We start from the raw sequence: 20,196 nt of genomic DNA on the forward strand, positions 1-20,196 counted from the left end.
GACCTTGGACTCAGACACAGTTTTAGGTCTAGTTGGCCAGCCCGCCTGTATACCATGGCCAGCAGGGGACGCTCCAACCTCACACACCTGACAACTAACTTCTGCGTCCCAGAATTCCAGCTTCCATGCCCCCGGCCTTGACCAGGGCTGACCTGTCCCTCAGCATCTTCTCTTCAGACTGCGTCAGGACCCCATTCCTGGGGTTGAAGGCAGAGTTCAGAGAAGAGATGGAAGATACAGGGAGTTTTGCTGTCAGTGGACTGTGAGCTTTAGAGCCACAGTGGGGAGTGTTTCAGTAAATGAGAGTAGAGGAAGGCAGGGACAGATTGAGACCCTTATGGGCCTTGCTGTTTGGCATGTCTGCTCATAAATAGGGAAAAGTTGTATAACGCACTTAGTCCTGCTGGGTTCAAGGCAGTTAGTGGTGGTGAAACTGTGGCTTTTTATGAGGGTAGGGAGGGTACGTCTGTGGGGTACCCCCTTGGCTGCTGTTTATGGAGGAAAGGAGGTCTAGAGAAGCCTGGTTGTACCTTTAGCATACAAGCCTCCTCTTGGCCCTGGTCTTGGAAGGCCAGTGGCCAGGGAAGGATGGCCACAGTGCCTACACTGGGCATACTCTTACTCTGAGTTCATAGGACTCCCCCTTGTACCCTGAGGATGGGTCTGAGAGCCTTTGGGGGCAGCTGGGTGTAATTCATGGAGCACAGCCTCCTCTTGGTTCCTGCCTCATTCCTTCCTTCCTTCCTTCCTTCCTTCCTTCCTTCCTTCCTTCCTTCCATCCATCCATCCATCCATCCATCCATCCATCCATCCATCCACTCATCCATCCATTTCGTGAGCACCTGGTATAGGCCAGGCTTTGTTAGGCCTCGTGGAGGACACAAAAATGACTCTAACGATACAGTACAACCTGATGTATGTAAGTGGAGGGGAAGGGTTGGATGGAATAAGTTCACAAATCATTCTTATCCCAGACGGCTGGGAATGAGGGCCTTGGGAGCAGCACAGAACAAAGGGCTTTGAAGTTTGTCTGCTATGAAGAAGGCTTTATGAAGATTCACCTGCAAAATCAGGTGACAACTCTTAGCTTTACACTTGTGTAGCAATCTAAGATAATTCACATAGGCTACTTACTGCTTGGAAGGTAGAAAGCGCTAAGACAATGGTATCTGTTACCATCCTGATAATAATTGTGCAAAGATGGCTTCAGCTTCCCTCCACCCCCATCACAGGCCTGACCTGTTTCTTGCACCCAGGGCTGACCACACTTCTGCAGAGCAAAGGCCGATGCTGAGGGTGCCACCCCGGCTGGGCTCCAGTGAGTAGATTCGGTAGAAATGAGTGCGGGCAGGGAGGGCATGAATTCAAGGTCTTTAATTCAAGGCAAGGCAGCTCCTGAGAGGTGGCTGGGGCTGAGAGGGGGACCGTGGCCTCTTCTCTTTAAGATGGCCAGCTATGCCCTTATCCGCTACTTCTGGGTCACTCCTTTCCCTCCAGGTCCTTGATGTAGTCCTGGACCCACTCATCACCGGGGTTGGCACACACGGAATGGCCCTTTTTGGTGATGAAGCTGTGGAGCAAAAGGGAGAAGGGTCACCACCTGAGGCATCCAGCTGCCGGGAAGTGAGAGCCGGTCAGCCCTCGCGAGCAAACTCCTCACCCACCTAGGCTGTTTCTCCTTCCTTTGCTAGAGGCAGCTCAAGGCCAGCCTCCTCTCTGAGACACGTTCTCCAGCCCCTCAGGACCCCCGGACCCATCTAGTCTCTGTGCTCCTCCTGCCCCTGGAAGTGCCCTCCTGCCTTCCCTTCTCCTCCGCTGATGCCTCTGGGCTTGCGCTGGCTCCCTGCAGGCTCAGCCGGTCCAGAAAGCCCCCAGCTGGCCTCTCTGCCACCCGTTGCTGCACCTGAGAGGTGCTCTGGGGAGTCTCCGTTCCTGGTCCGCCCCGCCCCGCCTCGGGCTTGCAGACTCCCTGTCCCCCAGTAGAGCGTGTGGGGCCACTTACACAATCCCAGGCCTGGAGCACTGGCTGCTGGTCTCATAATAATCTGTGATCCGGTGACGTGGGATTGCCTGGGCAATGTAGCTGACGCAGCACTCAGCCGGGTGGTAAGGTCCGCCTGAGGAGAAAGCAGGAGGGAAGCTGAGCCGGGGCTCTCTGTTAAAGGCCAGACCTGCCAGCTGCTTCTGCATGACAGAGGCTGGAAGAGGGAAGGAAGGAGGAGGGGGTCCCTCGGAATTCAGAGAGAGGATTGTGCAGATTCCCAGTCCTCTGGCTCTTCTTTCCCTCCTCCCACATCAGCAATCACCTGCCTTCCCGTTCTTCAACCTCTCCTAGAAAGACTGGCTGATGACCTTCAACTCTGGATTGAAGATTAGCAAAACCCAAATCTTCTCAGTGACCACACACCACTCCTGTGGTGCAGGCTCGCACAAATGTTCCACATAAGAGGAGTATTTGGAAGAAATGCCCATGGGGGACAGGGACACGTGCCAGCTGGGAGTGCAGACCCAGCCACTCCCAATCCGCCCATTCTGCCTGTGTCCCCATTGAACCCCTGTCCTGCAAAGAGGAAGGAAGCTGACACCAAGGTCCAAGGACAGGGAGTCAGGACACCCAGATCCCAATCTCCCCTCGCCTTTGCTGGCTTTGTGCCCATGGCAACTTTATTCCTCTGTTAGTTTCCTCATCTGTCAATGTGGCTGTTGGACTGGATTGGTGGTTTTTACACTGAGCTTCCTGGGATCTGGGGGCTTTGGGGTCTATTTCAGAGATACTGATGCATTTAGGAGTAGAGTTTTGGGGATAGTACCCTTTTTGGCCCTTTTTTGCTCTTTTACGTATTAGGTTTCTGAGTAAGATTTTGCTTGAAGAAAGTTTCCACGATCTAAAAAAATGTTAAACATCACTGGATTAGGTGAACTTTCCATGAAATTTCATGGCTCTTACAGGAGGTGCGGGAGGGGGACAGTGGAAATCACACGTTCAGTCAAGCTTGATTTATGGAGGTAGCTGGAAGGGCATTTCTGACCAAGGGCCCTGGAGAAAAGGAAGCAGCATGGTCATGGAGTGGAGTGATGGGGGTGTGCACGTTATGCGGCTAACCTGTACAGAACTGGGAGTGTCCGGGCAGTGGCCTCTGTGGTCACCAGGGGTGGCCGCGTGCGTGGGTGGGGAGGGAAAAGCCTGCTCTTTTACCCAATTAACATCCTCCTTTCCCGAAGAATGGGATAAGGGGTGTGCTGGTCCCCGAGACCACTCCTACTCTATCCCTCTGAGCTCCAAACGCCTTCTCAGAGAGGCAAGTCAGACTGCCCAGATTCCCGTTCATGTTAGACCAGCTTTATTTCAACAATCTTCTCTGTTTCCCCCCAGTTTCAAAAAGGTGAGGAGGTAAAATTGAAGGGTGAGGCATCGTTTTGGTTGTGTGTGAAGGCAGCTCATCCTAAGAAATAAGCTGGGAAAGGGTGGTCGAGGTGGGAACCCCACTGTTGTGGTTCCCCTCAGCCCACACCGAAGCAAGGCTGCTCTTACGGGGTGGGGCTGACTCTGGAAACAGGTGGCCCCAGTCTCAGGAGGCAAGCAAATGGCTTTGAGGGTCCCCCCAAATTGCTCCTCTGTCTCCCTGGGGATAATGTCCCCCAAATGGGGTAGGCCCCTCTTAATGGCAGAGAGAGAGGAACGGAGGGAGTGGAGAGACAGGCCTCACTCCATGGTGGGGACTGGTCCTGGAGGGCAAGGAAAAAAACAGTTGAAGAAGACCCCAGACCTCCTTTTAGAGCCCCTCTTCCTTATATCCCCAGCAAGCTTACTCCTGCTTCTTTCCCCACAGGGGCTAGGTTGGAAGGACCATAAGGTGTTGCACTCACGTGAGGAGAATTCAGCCTTGCGCCCCAGGGCACAGGTGATGAGGAGGATGAGAAGAATGGAGATGGCTGCCATGGAGACTTTCATCCTCCTGGCGGGGGGGAGACCTTTATCCTCCTGGTGGGGAGCTGCCGCAGGGGGAGAGCTGACCTGGTGGGGACTTCGGAGGCTCCTGGGCTGAAGAGGTGTTGAGAAATGATCATCAAGGCAAAATATTTTTTTAACTGAGGGAACTAAGATGACAAAGGGAAGTAGGGAGTCGCAATGCCTCAGCAATTTCATATCCTGCATGTTTTTTGAGGGTGGAGCAAGGGAAGGCTGGAGAGCCAAGATTTCAGGGAGGAAATTGCCTTCCATCCCTAGTGGAAATAAATTTAACTCCTTTGATATAAGCCCTTCCTTTGGTGTAGGCCATAGCACAGGGCCTGGGGGTACTCAAGGCTGGGATGGGGCCTGTGCCCAGTTCCAGTTCTGGGCCTGGAAGAAGGCCATGTGGGGAGGTTCAGGATCTGTTTCGAGATCAGAGGGGATTTGGGGTACCAGGATGAGGCCTGGAGCCCCCCATGTCCGGTCTTACTAATCTAGGCTAAGAGCTCTTCACTTAAACACTTAAGGAGAACCCCCAGCCCCCAGTCTTATCGCCGCCCTCTCACCATACCCTGGGTATGAGCGCCACGATCCTCAGGAGATAATTTATTTAACAAACATTACATAACGGCTATATGCATTAGCCACTGTCCCAAATGTTTTATGAATATTAGCCCATTTAATCTTTCAATCAGCTGTTGAGGAAACTGAGGCACAGAGAGCATAAATAACTTGCCCTAGTCTTGACAGTTGATAAGTGAAATCAGGGTTCGAACCTGGGCAGTCTAGTTCTCAAGTCTGTGTTCTTAACCTGTATGCCATGGAGAAACATGGGACCCCCCTCCCCCACTAACCTGTCTTGGAATGTGTCCTGGCTAGTGTGGCTTTCCTGCAAAGCCTTTAGTCTGAGCACTTTCTGAACTCAGGTGGATCCCTTTGGGATCTTCTCCTGGTTTCTGACTTTTGTTACAGAGAAGTTTGATGGGCACCTAGAAAGCGCCTTGTTCAGGGATGGCTAGTAGGCTTCCCTGATTAGGGGTGGACCAGAGTTCTTTGTTGGATGCCATTCTGAAGCCACGTCCACACACCTCAGAGGGAGTGCTGTGACTAACATATGGTTCCTGTTAGGGTGCAGCTCACAGGCCATGTGTTGCCATCCTTAGATTAGTCTAAAGTGGCCATTTACGGAGGAAGAATTGGGGCTCCAGAAGGGCCAGGGACTTGCTCATATTTACAGGATGAGTGGGATGCTGAACAGATCGGCCTCTGCGGACTCTGTCCGGTGCCCTTTACCACAGTCTTCTTGGGCACCCTGGGTCCATTTTGCTTGCTGTTGTGGTTGCAAAGCTGTTTCCATCTTCTTTCCTTGACTGGACTCGTCAGGGCGGGGGGCATCTGTTCTTTACCTTTGCCCATTCACACAGAGCCTGGCAGGGAGCAGGTGAGGTATAAACGCCTGTTTCAGAAGGAGCATGAATAAATAAACTGAGCGGGTTGAAGTATGTACGTCTCACAGGAAACATGCTGGGCTGCCAAGATAGCCATTTATTAGACGTGTTTTGTATTTATTATCGATAACAATACTACTTAAACTCTCCAAATCAAATAACAATTGCCATTAGGAACCATCTGAGGAAATAAGTTGTTTTTTGGGGAGAATATGAGTTGGAAGGAAAGAGTGTTTACTTTGTTTTCCTGGAGATTTAGCCTACCTGCCAAGTTGTTGCTAAGAGCCTTACAGGAAATCCCTTTATTGTCCAAGAAATTATTAAGTTCCTATCTACATTAGTCTGTATACACTAATTGCTATAATAAACCACCCCTAAATCTCAGGAGGTTAATTAAATGAAGGCTTATTTCTTGCTCAAGTCATAGTCCAATGTGTGTGAGCAGTGGGATAAGGGTGTGTGTGTTGGGGAGGGCTGTTCACGCACCTATTCATGGACTAAGGCTTCTTCTGTCTGTGATTCCCCCAGTTTCAACACAGGGCCTCCAAGTTTGCTACAAAGGGGAGAGGCAGAAGAGAGTTGGGAGATTTTCGTGTACCGGAAATGATATAAATGAGTTTCACTTTCACTCCATGGCCAGAATGAAGGCACCTGGCTCCAACTTAATGATGAAAATATGAAAAATATAGATCATCTGTGTGCCCAGGAGGAAAATGGAATGGGTTTAATGACTACATCACTTCTTTGCCACAATATCAAATGCCAGGTACTGGGCTATGCATGGAGGATGGGAATGAAGATGACCCTGACCTCAGAGGACTCCTAGCTCAAAGAGGGAATCAAAAAGTAAGTGAAAGTTACAATACAGTGGGATGACTGGAATTTGGTTGCAACAAGGAGACCTTAAGTGTTCTGTTGCCAGCTGGTAAGTATGGAGTACCTATTTAAAAAATATTAAAAATGTTTTCCAAAGCAACACATACACATTGATTTTTAAAAATCAAATAATACAGAAGGAGTGTGTGGACATACATTTTCTGAGTTCCTCCTTGTCTGAAGAAGTCATTACTCCTCTCTCATGCTTGATTGATATTTTTGCTGGGTATAGAATTCTGCCTTGAGAGTATGAGAATTTTTTTGCAAGGGGGAACTTATATTTGTGTTTTTTTCCTGGTTTTTCCTCTCGATTTTTTTTAAGTTAATGGTCTTTTTATTGGAAAAAAAGACTAACATTTACACTTGGAATGAACATAAATTATAATTTCTTGAACAGCAATGGTGATGGTTGTGCAGAGCCCACAGCCACAGCCTACTCTGCTGGCTTCAAGTCATGGTTCAGAAGGTTTTAAAAAACAGAGTACAAAGATGGTCCCTTCCTTTTTAAAACTTTGTGTGCATGGTGATAGCCTGACACCCATTTTGCTCTAGTACAACGAGGACAACGCTAACCCAACATATGCAGCAGGCCACCAGGATAAGTGTCATTGTCACTTTGGGTCGGGGCACACAGAAGTATAAGAGGGCCATCCTGCTGAGTGGTGCTATGTCTAGACAGTTTATCCTTCATCCATGTTTCTGCAAATCATCTTGAGGTAAACAAATTTTAAATGTTTAAGTAAACCAGCCGTGACAATTTATACTAACAAATTGGACTAGGACACATTTGAATAGGCTTTAAATTTGTTTTTTTCACTTATCATTTTTAACGCAAATGTCTGACAATGCTCAATTGTCAAGCAGCATGCATGAAAAACTGGCCAAACAGTGTATTAATCATGAGCAAACAGAACTGCAAGGAGTCCACTAAGTGCTGCTTTATCATTAAGGGGGTATAAGTATTTATATTGTAAAACTGGTGGGAGCTTGATCTTTAAAGGACACAGGACCACCTACCAATACATGCAGATTTTATGTGTGTGGTCCTAAGGTACTTTGACTTTGTTTTGCTGTAGAGAAACAGAATGTGTAAATTAACTTTTTTTTTTTTTAAGAGGTAAGTAAAAGATTCAGTTTGATTGTTCTGGAGGGGGAAAAGGAATCGAAAGTAGGTCTTCATTTTCAGCCATCATCTATATGAATTCTTCATAGTTGACCTGTCCATCTCCGTCAATATGGTTCTCTGATCATTTCATTCACTTCTTCATCTGTTCTTTTTCTCCCAAGTTTGTCATGCCATGAGGTCGTTCTGCCACACTGATGTAACCAGTGCCATCCCTGTCAAGGACTGGGAATGCCTCACGAATTTCTTCTTCACTGTCTGTATCTTTCACTTTTCTAGCCATCATAGTAAAAAACTCTGGTTAGTCAATGGTGCCATTACTGTCAGCAGCCACCTCATTGATCATATCCTGCAGCTGGACTTCTGTTGTGTTCTGACCCAGTGACCTCATGACAGTTCCAAGTTCCTTTGTTGTGATGGTGCCAGCGCGCTCTTTGTCAAATAGAGAGAAAGCTTCCTTGAACTCAGTGATCAGCCATGGTGCAAGTGAAGGGAGGAGGAGCAGAGGGAGTGGGGGGGTGCCTGCCCCAGGGCAGGGGCTGTGATGGTGGGGGAGCCCCTGATGCTGCTGCTGTTAACGTGCCGTGTGTGCTCAGCGCTGTGAGTCATGGCCCCTGCCTGCGAGGCTCCCAGCTCTACTGCCCCATTCTCTAAAAGATTTGAAAATTTCTGATTTATCCTTGCTTTTTTACTTTTTGTCAGAAAACGATGATGCGAGGCTCATCTTATACTTTGCCCCAGCTCTGGGAATCAGCCATTTCTCCAACGAGCCCTGGTTCCCGTTAGTAAATGATGGTTTTGAGAGATCTGGGTGTTCAGGGTACTCATTGCTATGGGAGGGGCAGAGCTCTTAGGTCTGAGCTCTTAGTGGACAGAACTAGAAAATATATTGAGCATATATGCATAAATGTGTATATAAATTTGTATCTATTTCTGTTATATCAATCTAAGCATTTATAGCAATTTCTATATCATCAGTCTAGCTAAATGAAAAACCAGAAGTTTGTACCAAACATTCAATTCCAAGTCAACACCACAGGGTTTATTTTAATCTTCCCTTTCTATGTGTTTCCCTCTCTACTTCAGCGGTGAGAAATCTGGCTCCCCTTAACCTCAATATGTTTACCTCTTTGCACTGTCCTCTGTGTATACCAAATCTTCTGGCCATACTGGCTGTATCTTCAGTCCCAGTGACACTGGCCTCAACCACGTGGGTCATGCCCTCTGACCCAGTCCTAGCTGAGTCCTCAGGTGAGCCCCCGGTTCACACCAAGGGCATGAATACATGAAGGGGGGGAAAAAAGGAGAGAAGGGAATGAGCTATATATTTAAAACCTTCACTGTGGTTCTACAAGTAAGAGAGTAAAAATATGGATGTTTCCATCTGTTGTTTTATGCCTTGATGATTTCTGTGCAGCTTTCTGTTTTACTTTTTTTAAGATTTATCTGAGGGCCTCAGAGGGGAGGGGGGTGGGGGAATGGGATAGACTGGTGATGGGTAGTAAGGAGGACACGTATTGCATGGTGCACTGGGCGTTATACACAACCAATGAAGCATCGAACTTTACATCAGAATCCGGGGATGTACTGTATGGTGACTAACATAATATAATAAAAAAAATCATTAAAAAAAAGTGATATGAGCATAGTTTCTTAAAAATTTAAGAAATAATCTTTCATATCACATTGAGGTGATATTCAGTGAAGATTCTCCTAGTTAAATTTAATTATGATGTGAGATTTCATGATTAGGTTGAATATATGAATGTAAATAAACTATTGACTACTGACTTTAAAAAAAAAGATTATTTATTTGAGAGAGAGAGAATGCACAAGTGGGAATGTGGTGGGGAGGTGCAGAGGGAGGAGAGAGAGAATCTCAAGCAGACTCCCTGTCAGGCACAGAGCCCGAGGCAGGCTTGATCCCAGGACCCGAGGGGAAATCAAAAGTTGGCTGTTTAGCCAACTGAACCACACAGATGCCCCTGTTCTTTTTTTTTTTTTTTAAGAACTTTTAAGCACATTTTTTCTAGCTATTTTGCATAACTCCCAAGATTTTTACCTTAAACTTTTTAAAAAAAGATTAAAAAATTTTTAAAAATAATCCCTATATCCGACATGAGGCTTGAACTCACAACCCCAAGATCAAGAGTTGCTTGCTCTATCAACTGAGCCAGGCAGATTCCCCCTAAGATTTTTGCTTTTAAAAATTGAAAATTGTTTGTCAGACTTATTTAGCTGTGTTTAAACTTTTCCCAATTGCATATTTCTTTTATAATTAAATAGCTCTGATAAACTTCATTATTAAAAAAATGTGTCAACACAAGTCAAGAACTGGCTCATTTTGTTCTTTGTTCTTTTTTTTTTTTTTTTTTTTGATTTTATCTATTTATGTGACAGAGAGACAGCCAGCGAGAGAGGGAACACAGCAGGGGGAGCGGGAGAGGAAGAAGCAGGTTCCCAGCGGAGGAGCCCGATGTGGGACTCGGTCCTGGAATGCCAGGATCACGCCCTGAGCCAAAGGCAGACGCTTAACGACTGCGCTACCCAGGCGCCCCTGTTCTTTGTTCTTAAGACCATAAAGATTTATTTTTTCAATTCTTTGAAATTATTTTTTGGTTACTAAAGAAACATGTGCTTTTTATAAAAGTCGCAAACAATGCTGAAATTACAAAGTCCAAAGTGAGAGTTCTTCAAATTTCCATTCCACACTGTAACATCAACAGTACCTGGGAACTTGTTAGATATGCTGGGGTTTTTTGGGCTCCACTCAGTCCTACTGAATGAGAATTTCTGGGGCTAGGATCCAGTAATCTGTGTTTTTAACAAGCCCTCCAGGTGATTCTTCTTTTTTTTTTTCACATGCATGGTTTATGTTTTATTCTTTGAAGAATGGTTCTGAAACATTACGCTAAATCAGGCTGAAAGGTAAAGTCTAATATAGTTTTATAAGGATATAACATATGACTGTTAGCTCCACAAAATTTTGACCATAGAGCTTACGCTACACCTAGCTGGCGGTAGCACCCAGGTTTTTCCAAGTAGTCGTCATTTTTCTCTTGTCTGCATAGACTTCTCGTTAGCTGCCTTCTGCTTTTGTTGCTTTGTCTCAGAGTCCCTCTGCTTTCTCTGAGAGGTGGTCAAGCTGTCCTCTTTTCTTTTTCCCTTGCTAATTTCCTGGGATTTCTTCACGCTTTTCTGGTGGACAGGTTCTCCCCCAGGCCATGCCTACCCCAGACCGGGTCTGGAAGTGCGCCCTCTAGAGCCTCTATGCATGCTGAAGTTTCAGATCTTAGAACAGCTCCCTACCTGTTGTGCTTCAATATACAGTTGACCCTTGGGCAACACAGGCTTGAACTGTGCAGGTCTACTTGCATGGGGATTTTTAAAAAAAATACAGTAAATACTGTATATGTATTTTCTGTGCCTGATGATTTTCTTTTTTTAAAAAAGATTTTATTTATTTATTTATTTATTTGCCAGAGAAAAAGAGAGCACAAGCAGGGGGAATGGCAGGCAGAAGGGGAGCCCAATGTAGGACTTGATCCCAGGACCCTGGGATCATGACCTGAGCCGAAGGCAGATGCTTAATCGACTGAGGCACCTAGGTGCCCCTGCCTGATAATTTTCTTAATAGTGTTTTGTTTTCTTTTCTCTGGCTCACTTTATTATAAGAATATAGTATGTAATACATATACAAAATATGTGTGATTCGACTGTTATGTTATCAGTGAGGCTTTGGCAACAGTAGGCTGTTGGTAGTTAAGTTTTTAGAGAGCTACACCTGGATTTTCAATGGCATGGAGGTCAGCGCCCCAAACCCTGGACTGTTCAAAGGGTCAGCGTCAACCTTTGGGTAGCCCGCATGGGGCCTGGAAAGGTGTTAGGCCCAGGCTGGTTGCCCCTCATAAAGCCACCTCATCATTTTAATCCACTGTTGCATGACCACTTGGAGATTTAGAGATGAGCTATATATATGATTCTTGCACACAGAGGTCATATTTTGTTCTTACTTTCAATCTTCTGTATATCCTGACTATTACAACGTGTAACACAGAGTAGCCACTCAGTCACTGAGTGACAATAAGTAAGTTTCAGGATTCCAGAGAAAGCGAGGTGAGATAGCAAGGGAAGGTTTTACAGGTACATCTAGGTTGAACCTTGTAGGCTGGGCTGAGTTTTGCTGGGGAGAGTTGAGAGGAGGAGTATTTGTGGCAGAGGTGACACAGACAGCAAGGAAGCAAAAAAGAACATGCAGTTTTTGAGGAACTGTGAAAATAGAGTATGTATTATGTAATTGACGTAGACATAACAAACCATTGTCTGCTCCAAGATCTCAAAGACCTTCTATGAGTGACCAGATGCTTGGTCAGAAAGGAACATCTCAGTGTCCATTCCCCCTTTCCGTTCAGCTGCCATTGTCATGACCCAAAGCCTTGATGAGGAGACACCTGGTCCTCTACTGTCCAGATGGTTCCAGTGGTCCGTGCTCTCCATTTCATTCTGTTGAGCTAACAACTTGGCCAGCCAGAGAAACCAATGAAATCACACACTTTCCCCTTGGGTCTAGCGCCGTTTCAATCTAACAACTTTTTGAGATTTTCACCGAGGCTCTGAAACAAAATCTCTGCAGAGAAGCCAAAAATTGCGGTTTCCATCACTCATTCTCAGTGGGCTGGTGTTAACTCAAAGCTGCTGAATTCAACAGAATACAGTGAAGTGGATGAGAGCAACAGGAGAGATCATAAGTGGGTTCAAGCACAGTTCTCTAAGTAAAGAAGGCTATCTGTGTGGGAGCCTTCCACAGAGGATGATGGACCCGAGAGAGAGAGAGCTGGGCAGTGCCCAGGACAACTTTTGGTCAAAGACAAGAAAGGAGTCCCACCACCTCTACTCCCTAGAAATGAAACTTTCCGACAACCTCAGTGAAAGCTGGACCAGTCCTACCCCTCCTTCCTCCTTGCCCACCAGAGCCAGTGCCCCCATCCTCAGAAACTGCGTTCACAACCAGGGAACTAGGGATTTCTACTTCCGCTGAGAAATAAAGAGCGGAATCCCTGAAGGAGTGAAATTTACTAAGGCAAAGGTCCACCAGCTAGCCTGCCTACCTTTTTTACCTGCACCTCCTAAAATGGTCTAAGTGAGGTCCTTCCTAAGACCACCTGCCTAAGAATTACCTGGAATGCTTGGCTAAACTGTACATCTGTGCTCTACCTCTTACTACCCAGTCACCTTCTGTCCATCCCCTACTCCTAAATGATGGAGCAAAAGAAGCTTTTCTACACCGTAGTCAAACCTCCAAAGATTAACTATTTTTCATAGAATAAGAGGAGACATAGTGTGAATGTGTATTTAATCCCTTTAGAGTTATAATTCCCAGCTTTAATCACTGTCTCAGGTTTCTTCTTCTAATAGTGTTTATTATTATGAAAGATATTTGGTCATCAGTGAGTTTTTTCCCTATAACTCTTTACGGCAAATCACCCAAAAAGCAAGATACGTTTTACATTTTTTTTTTAATTAAAAAAATTTTTGTTGGGGCGCCTGGGTGGCACAGCGGTTAAGTGTCTGCCTTCGGCTCAGGGCGTGATCCCAGCATTCTGGGATCGAGCCCCACATCAGGCTCCTCCGCTATGAGCCTGCTTCTTCCTCTCCCACTCCCCCTGCTTGTGTTCCCTCTCTCGCTGGCTGTTTCTATCTCTGTCAAATAAATAAATAAAATCTTAAAAAAAATTTTTTTTTTTGTTTAGAATTTCAGTGCTTTCTTCTGAATTTTGAGACGGTTGACTAAGACTAATTATAAATATAAACATATATACTTGAATAGATATGAATGTAAAATTGATATTCACTCCAACTTTATTTTTTAAAGATTGATTGATTTAGAGAAAGTGAGAAAGCACTCAGTGGGGGAGGGGCAGACGGAGAGGGAGAACCTCAAATAGACTCCCTGCTGAGCATGGATCCCAATGCTGGGCTTGATCTCACTACCCATGTTCAGTCCAACTTTATGGTTTTCTTAATGTCCTTTAACTTTAAAGAGGGGAAGTTATGTCTGTTGAGAGAAAATATCCAAAATGTAGAAATAAGGCAGAAGGATGACTGTAGGCAGGCCCTCCAATGTCATTTGGAAGATTGTCCAAAAAGCCCACCCCAGGGCTCCTGTAGGGGGAATGTCCTCTCCAGTGGTGTTCTACTTATTCCTGATGGGGCCCCTGACTTTGTGAAATTAGGTTAACTTGCAAATTTCTTTTTTAAAGATTTTTTAAATTTATTTGACAGAGATAGAGACAGCCAGCGAGAGAGGGAACACAAGCAGGGGGAGTGGGAGAGGAAGAAGCAGGCTCATAGTGGAGGAGCCTGATGTGGGGCTCGATCCCATAACGCCGGGATCACGCCCTGAGCAGACGCTTAACCGCTGTGCCACCCAGGCGCCCCAACTTGCAAATTTTTATCTAGCACAGATGTAAATGATTTTTGTCCAGTAGAAAAGATAATCCCCAGGGATGCCTCGGTGGCTCAGTTGGTTAAGTGTCATCAGACTCTTGGATTTCGGCTCGAATCATGACCTCAGGATCATGAGATTGAGCCCTGTGTTGGGCTCTACACTGAGCGTGAAGTCTGCTTAAGGTTCTCTCCCTCTCCCTCTGCCCCTACCCTCCCCCCATGAAAAAAAAAGAAAAGAAAAGATAATCCCCAGAGTTACAGTTTTATTTTCCTATAGGATATTAATCTGTTTTTTCTCTGACTTAACATCAGAATGCCATCCCCAATTAACTATATAAATCTCTGTTCCTCAGATGATCTTTGACTCAGTTTTATGGTTCCCTCATTAAATGGGTTAAGTACATTTTTGACACATGTTCAATCTATGTTTGAATGAGTTTGAATGTTTTGAGCTTTTAAAACATTCTATTATGATATATCATTTGGAAAAAAAACACAATCCAAATTTCAGCAATTCCTATAGTTTCTTTTTCCTCTTAAAGTTCAAGAAAAGTTACATTGGATACTCTTTATTAATGCATTGCTTTTATAACCAGAACAAAAAGAACAGTAGTTGTTGCTTTTTGAAAAATAATTCAGGCCAAGAAAATCCCAGGAGGGCGTTGGGACAAGACAAGTGGAGGTGGGGTGGCTGGCACCTAGCATCCCTTCTCAAGCAAGCCTCCTCTTTCTCACATCCACGTGATTCATCTTTAGGGACCTCATGCAATTCTGAACTTGCAAATCAAAAGGGTCAGCACAGACAAGCCGCTCCTTTTTGGTGAGGAAACTGGGGAGCAAGACGGAGAACGATTACAAACTAAGGAGCATTCAGCAAATGGGGATGGGGAGCCCCTTCCTCCCCGGCTCTGGGATCTCCCACTCGTACCAGCATGTTCTTTTCCTTCTCTGCTGCAGGGGCTCAGGGCACCTCCTCTCTGAGACCCTGCCTCAGACTCTGAGGCTGCCTTAGTGACTCATGGGTATTTCCTCGGGCAGCCTGTCCTCTGCTGTCTCCATCTGTCCCCAGTCTGCCTCTTCACTGAGAGCGTCTCTTACCTGATGCCCTGCAGAATCCGAATGAGGACACAAGCCTCCTGCGACCTGGCAGGATCCAGAGGGTGGGACTTTTCTACACACCTGTCCATCACGTCCTCCCCTCCCAAGACATGGCTAGTGAGCTTGGCACTTACATGACAGCTGGCCGGGAGCATGCACTACTGGTTACAAAAAAATCTTTCATGTTTGCACATCGAATTTTTCGTTGTTTTAAGTCGGGGCAGCAGTCAGAGGGACGGTGAAAGCCTGCTGCAAGGGGAAAGAGCCATTTAAGGACTGGGTCTCTTTTCAAGGAAGACTAGGTCCTTTCCCCCTTTCCTCCAAAGTCCTGGGGAGGGTGAGAAGGCACAGGACTCCAGGAAGATGCTCTCCCTCTCGGCCTGCACCTGCTTCACTCTCCTGGGGGCTGAGCTATGTGAGGGCACACAGGCAAGGCCGTAACAGTGCCACGGCCATTTACGATAGAAGAGGGAGTATTTCATTCCTGCCGAAGGCATCAGTGAGCACCTCTGCCCCCACGTGAGCCAACTCTAGAGACAGCTGGGTGGACTAGAGTTCACCTCTAACAGTCCATCCAGATCTTCCTTGGGACATTCACCAACTTCAGGACCCTCCCCACCTTCCCCCTACCCCCACCCTGTAAATGAGGTGTTCTGAAGCCATTGAGCAGATCTGTGCAGCTGCTGCTTTTAAACATATGCTATAATATAATGTTATATACCTTTACCTTCCGTATGTATGAATGGTTCATGCTGAATTTTTGCCATCATGGGTTCTATTTGGGAGAAAGAAACAAGGAGGGGAGAGAAATCACTGAGGCAGCCTTGTCTCCATGTCTCCTCTGGTCTCATGCCTCAGCCCCATCCCCTGGTAGGGAGGTGATGACGTTGCACCACTGGACCCCGGTCTGAGTTCGAGGTCTGCCTCCAGGCCCCTTTTCTCTCTCAGGGCCCTGGGGTGTTTCAGGAAACTCTTGAGACTGTCAGAGATGTGAATCCATCCGACTGACTTTGAAATNTCTGTTTTTTCTCTGACTTAACATCAGAATGCCATCCCCAATTAACTATATAAATCTCTGTTCCTCAGATGATCTTTGACTCAGTTTTATGGTTCCCTCATTAAATGGGTTAAGTACATTTTTGACACATGTTCAATCTATGTTTGAATGAGTTTGAATGTTTTGAGCTTTTAAAACATTCTATTATGATATATCATTTGGAAAAAAAACACAATCCAAATTTCAGCAATTCCTATAGTTTCTTTTTCCTCTTAAAGTTCAAGAAAAGTTACATTGGATACTCTTTATTAATGCATTGCTTTTATAACCAGAACAAAAAGAACAGTAGTTGTTGCTTTTTGAAAAATAATTCAGGCCAAGAAAATCCCAGGAGGGCGTTGGGACAAGACAAGTGGAGGTGGGGTGGCTGGCACCTAGCATCCCTTCTCAAGCAAGCCTCCTCTTTCTCACATCCACGTGATTCATCTTTAGGGACCTCATGCAATTCTGAACTTGCAAATCAAAAGGGTCAGCACAGACAAGCCGCTCCTTTTTGGTGAGGAAACTGGGGAGCAAGACGGAGAACGATTACAAACTAAGGAGCATTCAGCAAATGGGGATGGGGAGCCCCTTCCTCCCCGGCTCTGGGATCTCCCACTCGTACCAGCATGTTCTTTTCCTTCTCTGCTGCAGGGGCTCAGGGCACCTCCTCTCTGAGACCCTGCCTCAGACTCTGAGGCTGCCTTAGTGACTCATGGGTATTTCCTCGGGCAGCCTGTCCTCTGCTGTCTCCATCTGTCCCCAGTCTGCCTCTTCACTGAGAGCGTCTCTTACCTGATGCCCTGCAGAATCCGAATGAGGACACAAGCCTCCTGCGACCTGGCAGGATCCAGAGGGTGGGACTTTTCTACACACCTGTCCATCACGTCCTCCCCTCCCAAGACATGGCTAGTGAGCTTGGCACTTACATGACAGCTGGCCGGGAGCATGCACTACTGGTTACAAAAAAATCTTTCATGTTTGCACATCGAATTTTTCGTTGTTTTAAGTCGGGGCAGCAGTCAGAGGGACGGTGAAAGCCTGCTGCAAGGGGAAAGAGCCATTTAAGGACTGGGTCTCTTTTCAAGGAAGACTAGGTCCTTTCCCCCTTTCCTCCAAAGTCCTGGGGAGGGTGAGAAGGCACAGGACTCCAGGAAGATGCTCTCCCTCTCGGCCTGCACCTGCTTCACTCTCCTGGGGGCTGAGCTATGTGAGGGCACACAGGCAAGGCCGTAACAGTGCCACGGCCATTTACGATAGAAGAGGGAGTATTTCATTCCTGCCGAAGGCATCAGTGAGCACCTCTGCCCCCACGTGAGCCAACTCTAGAGACAGCTGGGTGGACTAGAGTTCACCTCTAACAGTCCATCCAGATCTTCCTTGGGACATTCACCAACTTCAGGACCCTCCCCACCTTCCCCCTACCCCCACCCTGTAAATGAGGTGTTCTGAAGCCATTGAGCAGATCTGTGCAGCTGCTGCTTTTAAACATATGCTATAATATAATGTTATATACCTTTACCTTCCGTATGTATGAATGGTTCATGCTGAATTTTTGCCATCATGGGTTCTATTTGGGAGAAAGAAACAAGGAGGGGAGAGAAATCACTGAGGCAGCCTTGTCCATGTCTCCTCTGGTCTCATGCCTCAGCCCCATCCCCTGGTAGGGAGGTGATGACGTTGCACCACTGGACCCCGGTCTGAGTTCGAGGTCTGCCTCCAGGCCCCTTTTCTCTCTCAGGGCCCTGGGGTGTTTCAGGAAACTCTTGAGACTGTCAGAGATGTGAATCCATCCGACTGACTTTGAAATACCAAAAGCAAACTGTAAATCCGATATGAATAAATCGGTTGAATGGGTACATAATGTGGTACATACCACAATACTTTCTATACATTTCTGGAATCCACAAGGGCTCAGGAAACAGAAGAATTTTTCGTTAACTGATTCGGTGGCACAATGTCACCCAAAGTGAAGTGAGGCTATTCACGATCTTTATTTATCCCAGTAGTATGACTATTTGTGTTTGCTGCAGAAATACTACCACGTTTGATTGAAGTACACGTCTCAGACTCTGCCAGCGACCTTAAGTAATGTCCAGGTGTGTGTTATCTTTTAAAAAATGTCATTTATGTTATTGAAAATGTGAAATAGACATAATCGACACAATTGTGAGCATGTGCAAAAGCATACGGACCCGTAAAACGAAGCACATTCACGTATTGCGCAACCATCACCACAACCCATCCACAGAACGTTTTCCATCTTGCAAAACTGGAACTCTGTTTCCGTGAAGCAATCACTCCCATTTTCCCTGCCCCCAAGCCCCAGGCCGCACCATGCAGTGTTTGTTCTTTGTTACAGGTTTATCTCACTTAGCATAATGTCTTCAAGGTTGTCCCTTTTGTAGAATGTGTCAGAATTTCCTTCCCTTTTAAGCTTGAATAATATATTGTATGTAGATACCCCATTTAAAAAAATCTATTCATTTGTTGATGGACTGTCGGGTTGCTCTCCCCTTCTGGCTATTATCAATAATGCTGTGCTGAGCACGGGTGTACGCATCTCTCTTCATGTACCTGCTTTCAGTTCTTTTGGGTATATATCCAGAGTGGAACTGCTGGATCATATTGTATTATGTTTTTAAAATATATTTTTTAAAGATTTTATTTATTTATTCGACAGAGATAGAGACAGCCAGCGAGAGAGGGAACACAAGCAGGAGGAGTGGGAGAGGAAGAAGCAGGCTCCCAGCAGAGGAGCCTGATGTGGGGCTCGATCCCATAACGCCGGGATCACGCCCTGAGCCGAAGGCAGACGCTTAACTGCTGTGCCACCCAGGCGCCCCCATATTGTATTATGTTTTTAAAAACTAAATACTTCTGCATTCCAAAACACATCCCACCCGAGTTTTGGAGAAGGGATTGCGGACCTGCATTAGGCTAGTGAGGCAAAGGCAACTAAGCTTTTAGATCATTTCTTAAATCGTTACACATGAATTCTATTTAAGGAGGCATGTGTGTATACCTGATATGCTTGCTATGATGTGTGTGGGGCTTGCAAAATAAAATCTTAAGTGGCCTTGCCTTTCCGTAGCAGCTTCCTAACTGGCTCCTACCCTCATTCCACCACTTAATAGCTGTATGATCTTGAGCAAGTTGTCTGAGGTTTTCTCATTTGGAAAATGAGAACAATAATATAATAGGCAGAACTATACAAGTTGCGGATAGTCCGCCCCGAGGGTTGTTAGGAGGGTCTAATGTATGAAGTCCGTAAGACACTTGGAACAGTGCCCGCCTGCACATAGGAAGAACTAGCTATTTGTTTGTTATCTGAATAGAATGGTTAGGGGGACTTGGGTGAGGCACTTTCAGGGCTTGTCTCATTTCCTCTCCAAAATGATAATATTACACTAACATTGTAGAATTCTATGCTTCTTTCTGCAAATTTACAATTTTACTATAGTTCTTTTGATTTAGCACTTAACAGACCTATGTCAGCTAAGAGAAGGCATCGAATAATTCTGGTCATGAAAAGGGAGAGAGTTATTTCCCCAACGGGGACCAGTCGTTTGTACACAGTTTTCCCAGAGAGAGGTCTATAGCCTGTTGGTGCTGCTTTTTAAACAAGTGCCAAATTCACATCCCCGCCTGGGGCAGGGGACGATGTCAGAGGAGAAAGGTGCCCTTTTGCGTCTCCTCCCCAGCTCACGAGTTACCGTGCATCGCGTCACCAGTGGGAAGTTTCACTGAACTCACCATGAACGACCTCGACCTGGGATCCAAGGGCAGTAGCAAGAATGAGGAAGGGGAGGGCAGCCGCGAAGATCTTCATCTTCCCGATAGCAGGCAGAGCTGGTCTGAGGACTCCTGGCTCTCTTGCTCTCTGACTCTCTGGGATCCCAGCTCTGCCCTTGTATTTATAAGAGAGGAAGACCAGGAAGTCACAGGGCAGAGGTTCAGAGTGCCGTCCTTTGGCTATACAATAGGCAACATGCTATTTCTGAAAAAGGGAACAAGGCTGGGAATGCAACAGGAAGTAGATAATAAAGGAGACTTCATGCTTTCCCAACTGCCCAAGGGATACAGGCACACAGAGTATTTCATGAAGGACCCTTCCTCCAGGAGGTTAATTTCATCCTCTAAGTCAGAGTGTTTGCCCCAGGAGCTAAGCACTTCCAGTGCAGGAATAGCCTGTAAACCAGTGGTGTGATTGCTC

The 20,196-nt window shown here is 46.2% G+C and overlaps 2 protein-coding genes and 1 pseudogene across 18 annotated transcripts; all 3 read right to left on the minus strand.

The window, feature by feature from the left end:
* Positions 1–1,354: 1,354 nt before the first annotated feature.
* LOC100468009 (C-C motif chemokine 14-like) lies at positions 1,355–19,956 on the minus strand. 10 transcript variants are annotated; one of them, XM_019804201.2, is made up of 5 exons: positions 19,737–19,956; positions 17,497–17,550; positions 16,910–17,021; positions 16,776–16,820; positions 16,187–16,506 (listed from the first exon to the last, which is right to left on the minus strand). In XM_019804201.2, exons 1-5 carry the CDS (start codon positions 19,810–19,812, stop codon positions 16,389–16,391), a joined length of 405 nt encoding a protein of 134 aa, XP_019659760.1. In that variant the 5' UTR covers positions 19,813–19,956; the 3' UTR covers positions 16,187–16,388. The 10 variants fall into 10 exon arrangements, with proteins under 10 accessions (XP_034495690.1, XP_002923672.1, XP_019659760.1 ...); XM_019804203.2 differs by having other exon boundaries at positions 17,503–17,550; positions 19,737–19,955; XM_019804200.2 differs by having other exon boundaries at positions 16,910–17,024; positions 19,737–19,954.
* Positions 7,407–8,516, minus strand: LOC109490279 (annotated as a pseudogene).
* On the minus strand, positions 14,352–15,886 carry LOC117795398 (C-C motif chemokine 15-like). Of its 8 annotated transcripts, none has more exons than XM_034639802.1 (4): positions 15,666–15,886; positions 15,079–15,190; positions 14,945–14,989; positions 14,352–14,675 (listed from the first exon to the last, which is right to left on the minus strand). In XM_034639802.1, exons 1-4 carry the CDS (start codon positions 15,793–15,795, stop codon positions 14,558–14,560), a joined length of 405 nt encoding a protein of 134 aa, XP_034495693.1. In that variant the 5' UTR covers positions 15,796–15,886; the 3' UTR covers positions 14,352–14,557. The 8 variants fall into 8 exon arrangements, 4 of the variants coding, with proteins under 4 accessions (XP_034495693.1, XP_034495695.1, XP_034495692.1 ...); XM_034639804.1 differs by having other exon boundaries at positions 15,672–15,884; XM_034639801.1 differs by having other exon boundaries at positions 15,079–15,193; positions 15,666–15,871.
* Positions 19,957–20,196: the final 240 nt, after the last annotated feature.

This window comes from Ailuropoda melanoleuca, chromosome 13, assembly GCF_002007445.2.
Source record: "Ailuropoda melanoleuca isolate Jingjing chromosome 13, ASM200744v2, whole genome shotgun sequence".
Lineage (NCBI taxonomy): Eukaryota > Metazoa > Chordata > Mammalia > Carnivora > Ursidae > Ailuropoda > Ailuropoda melanoleuca.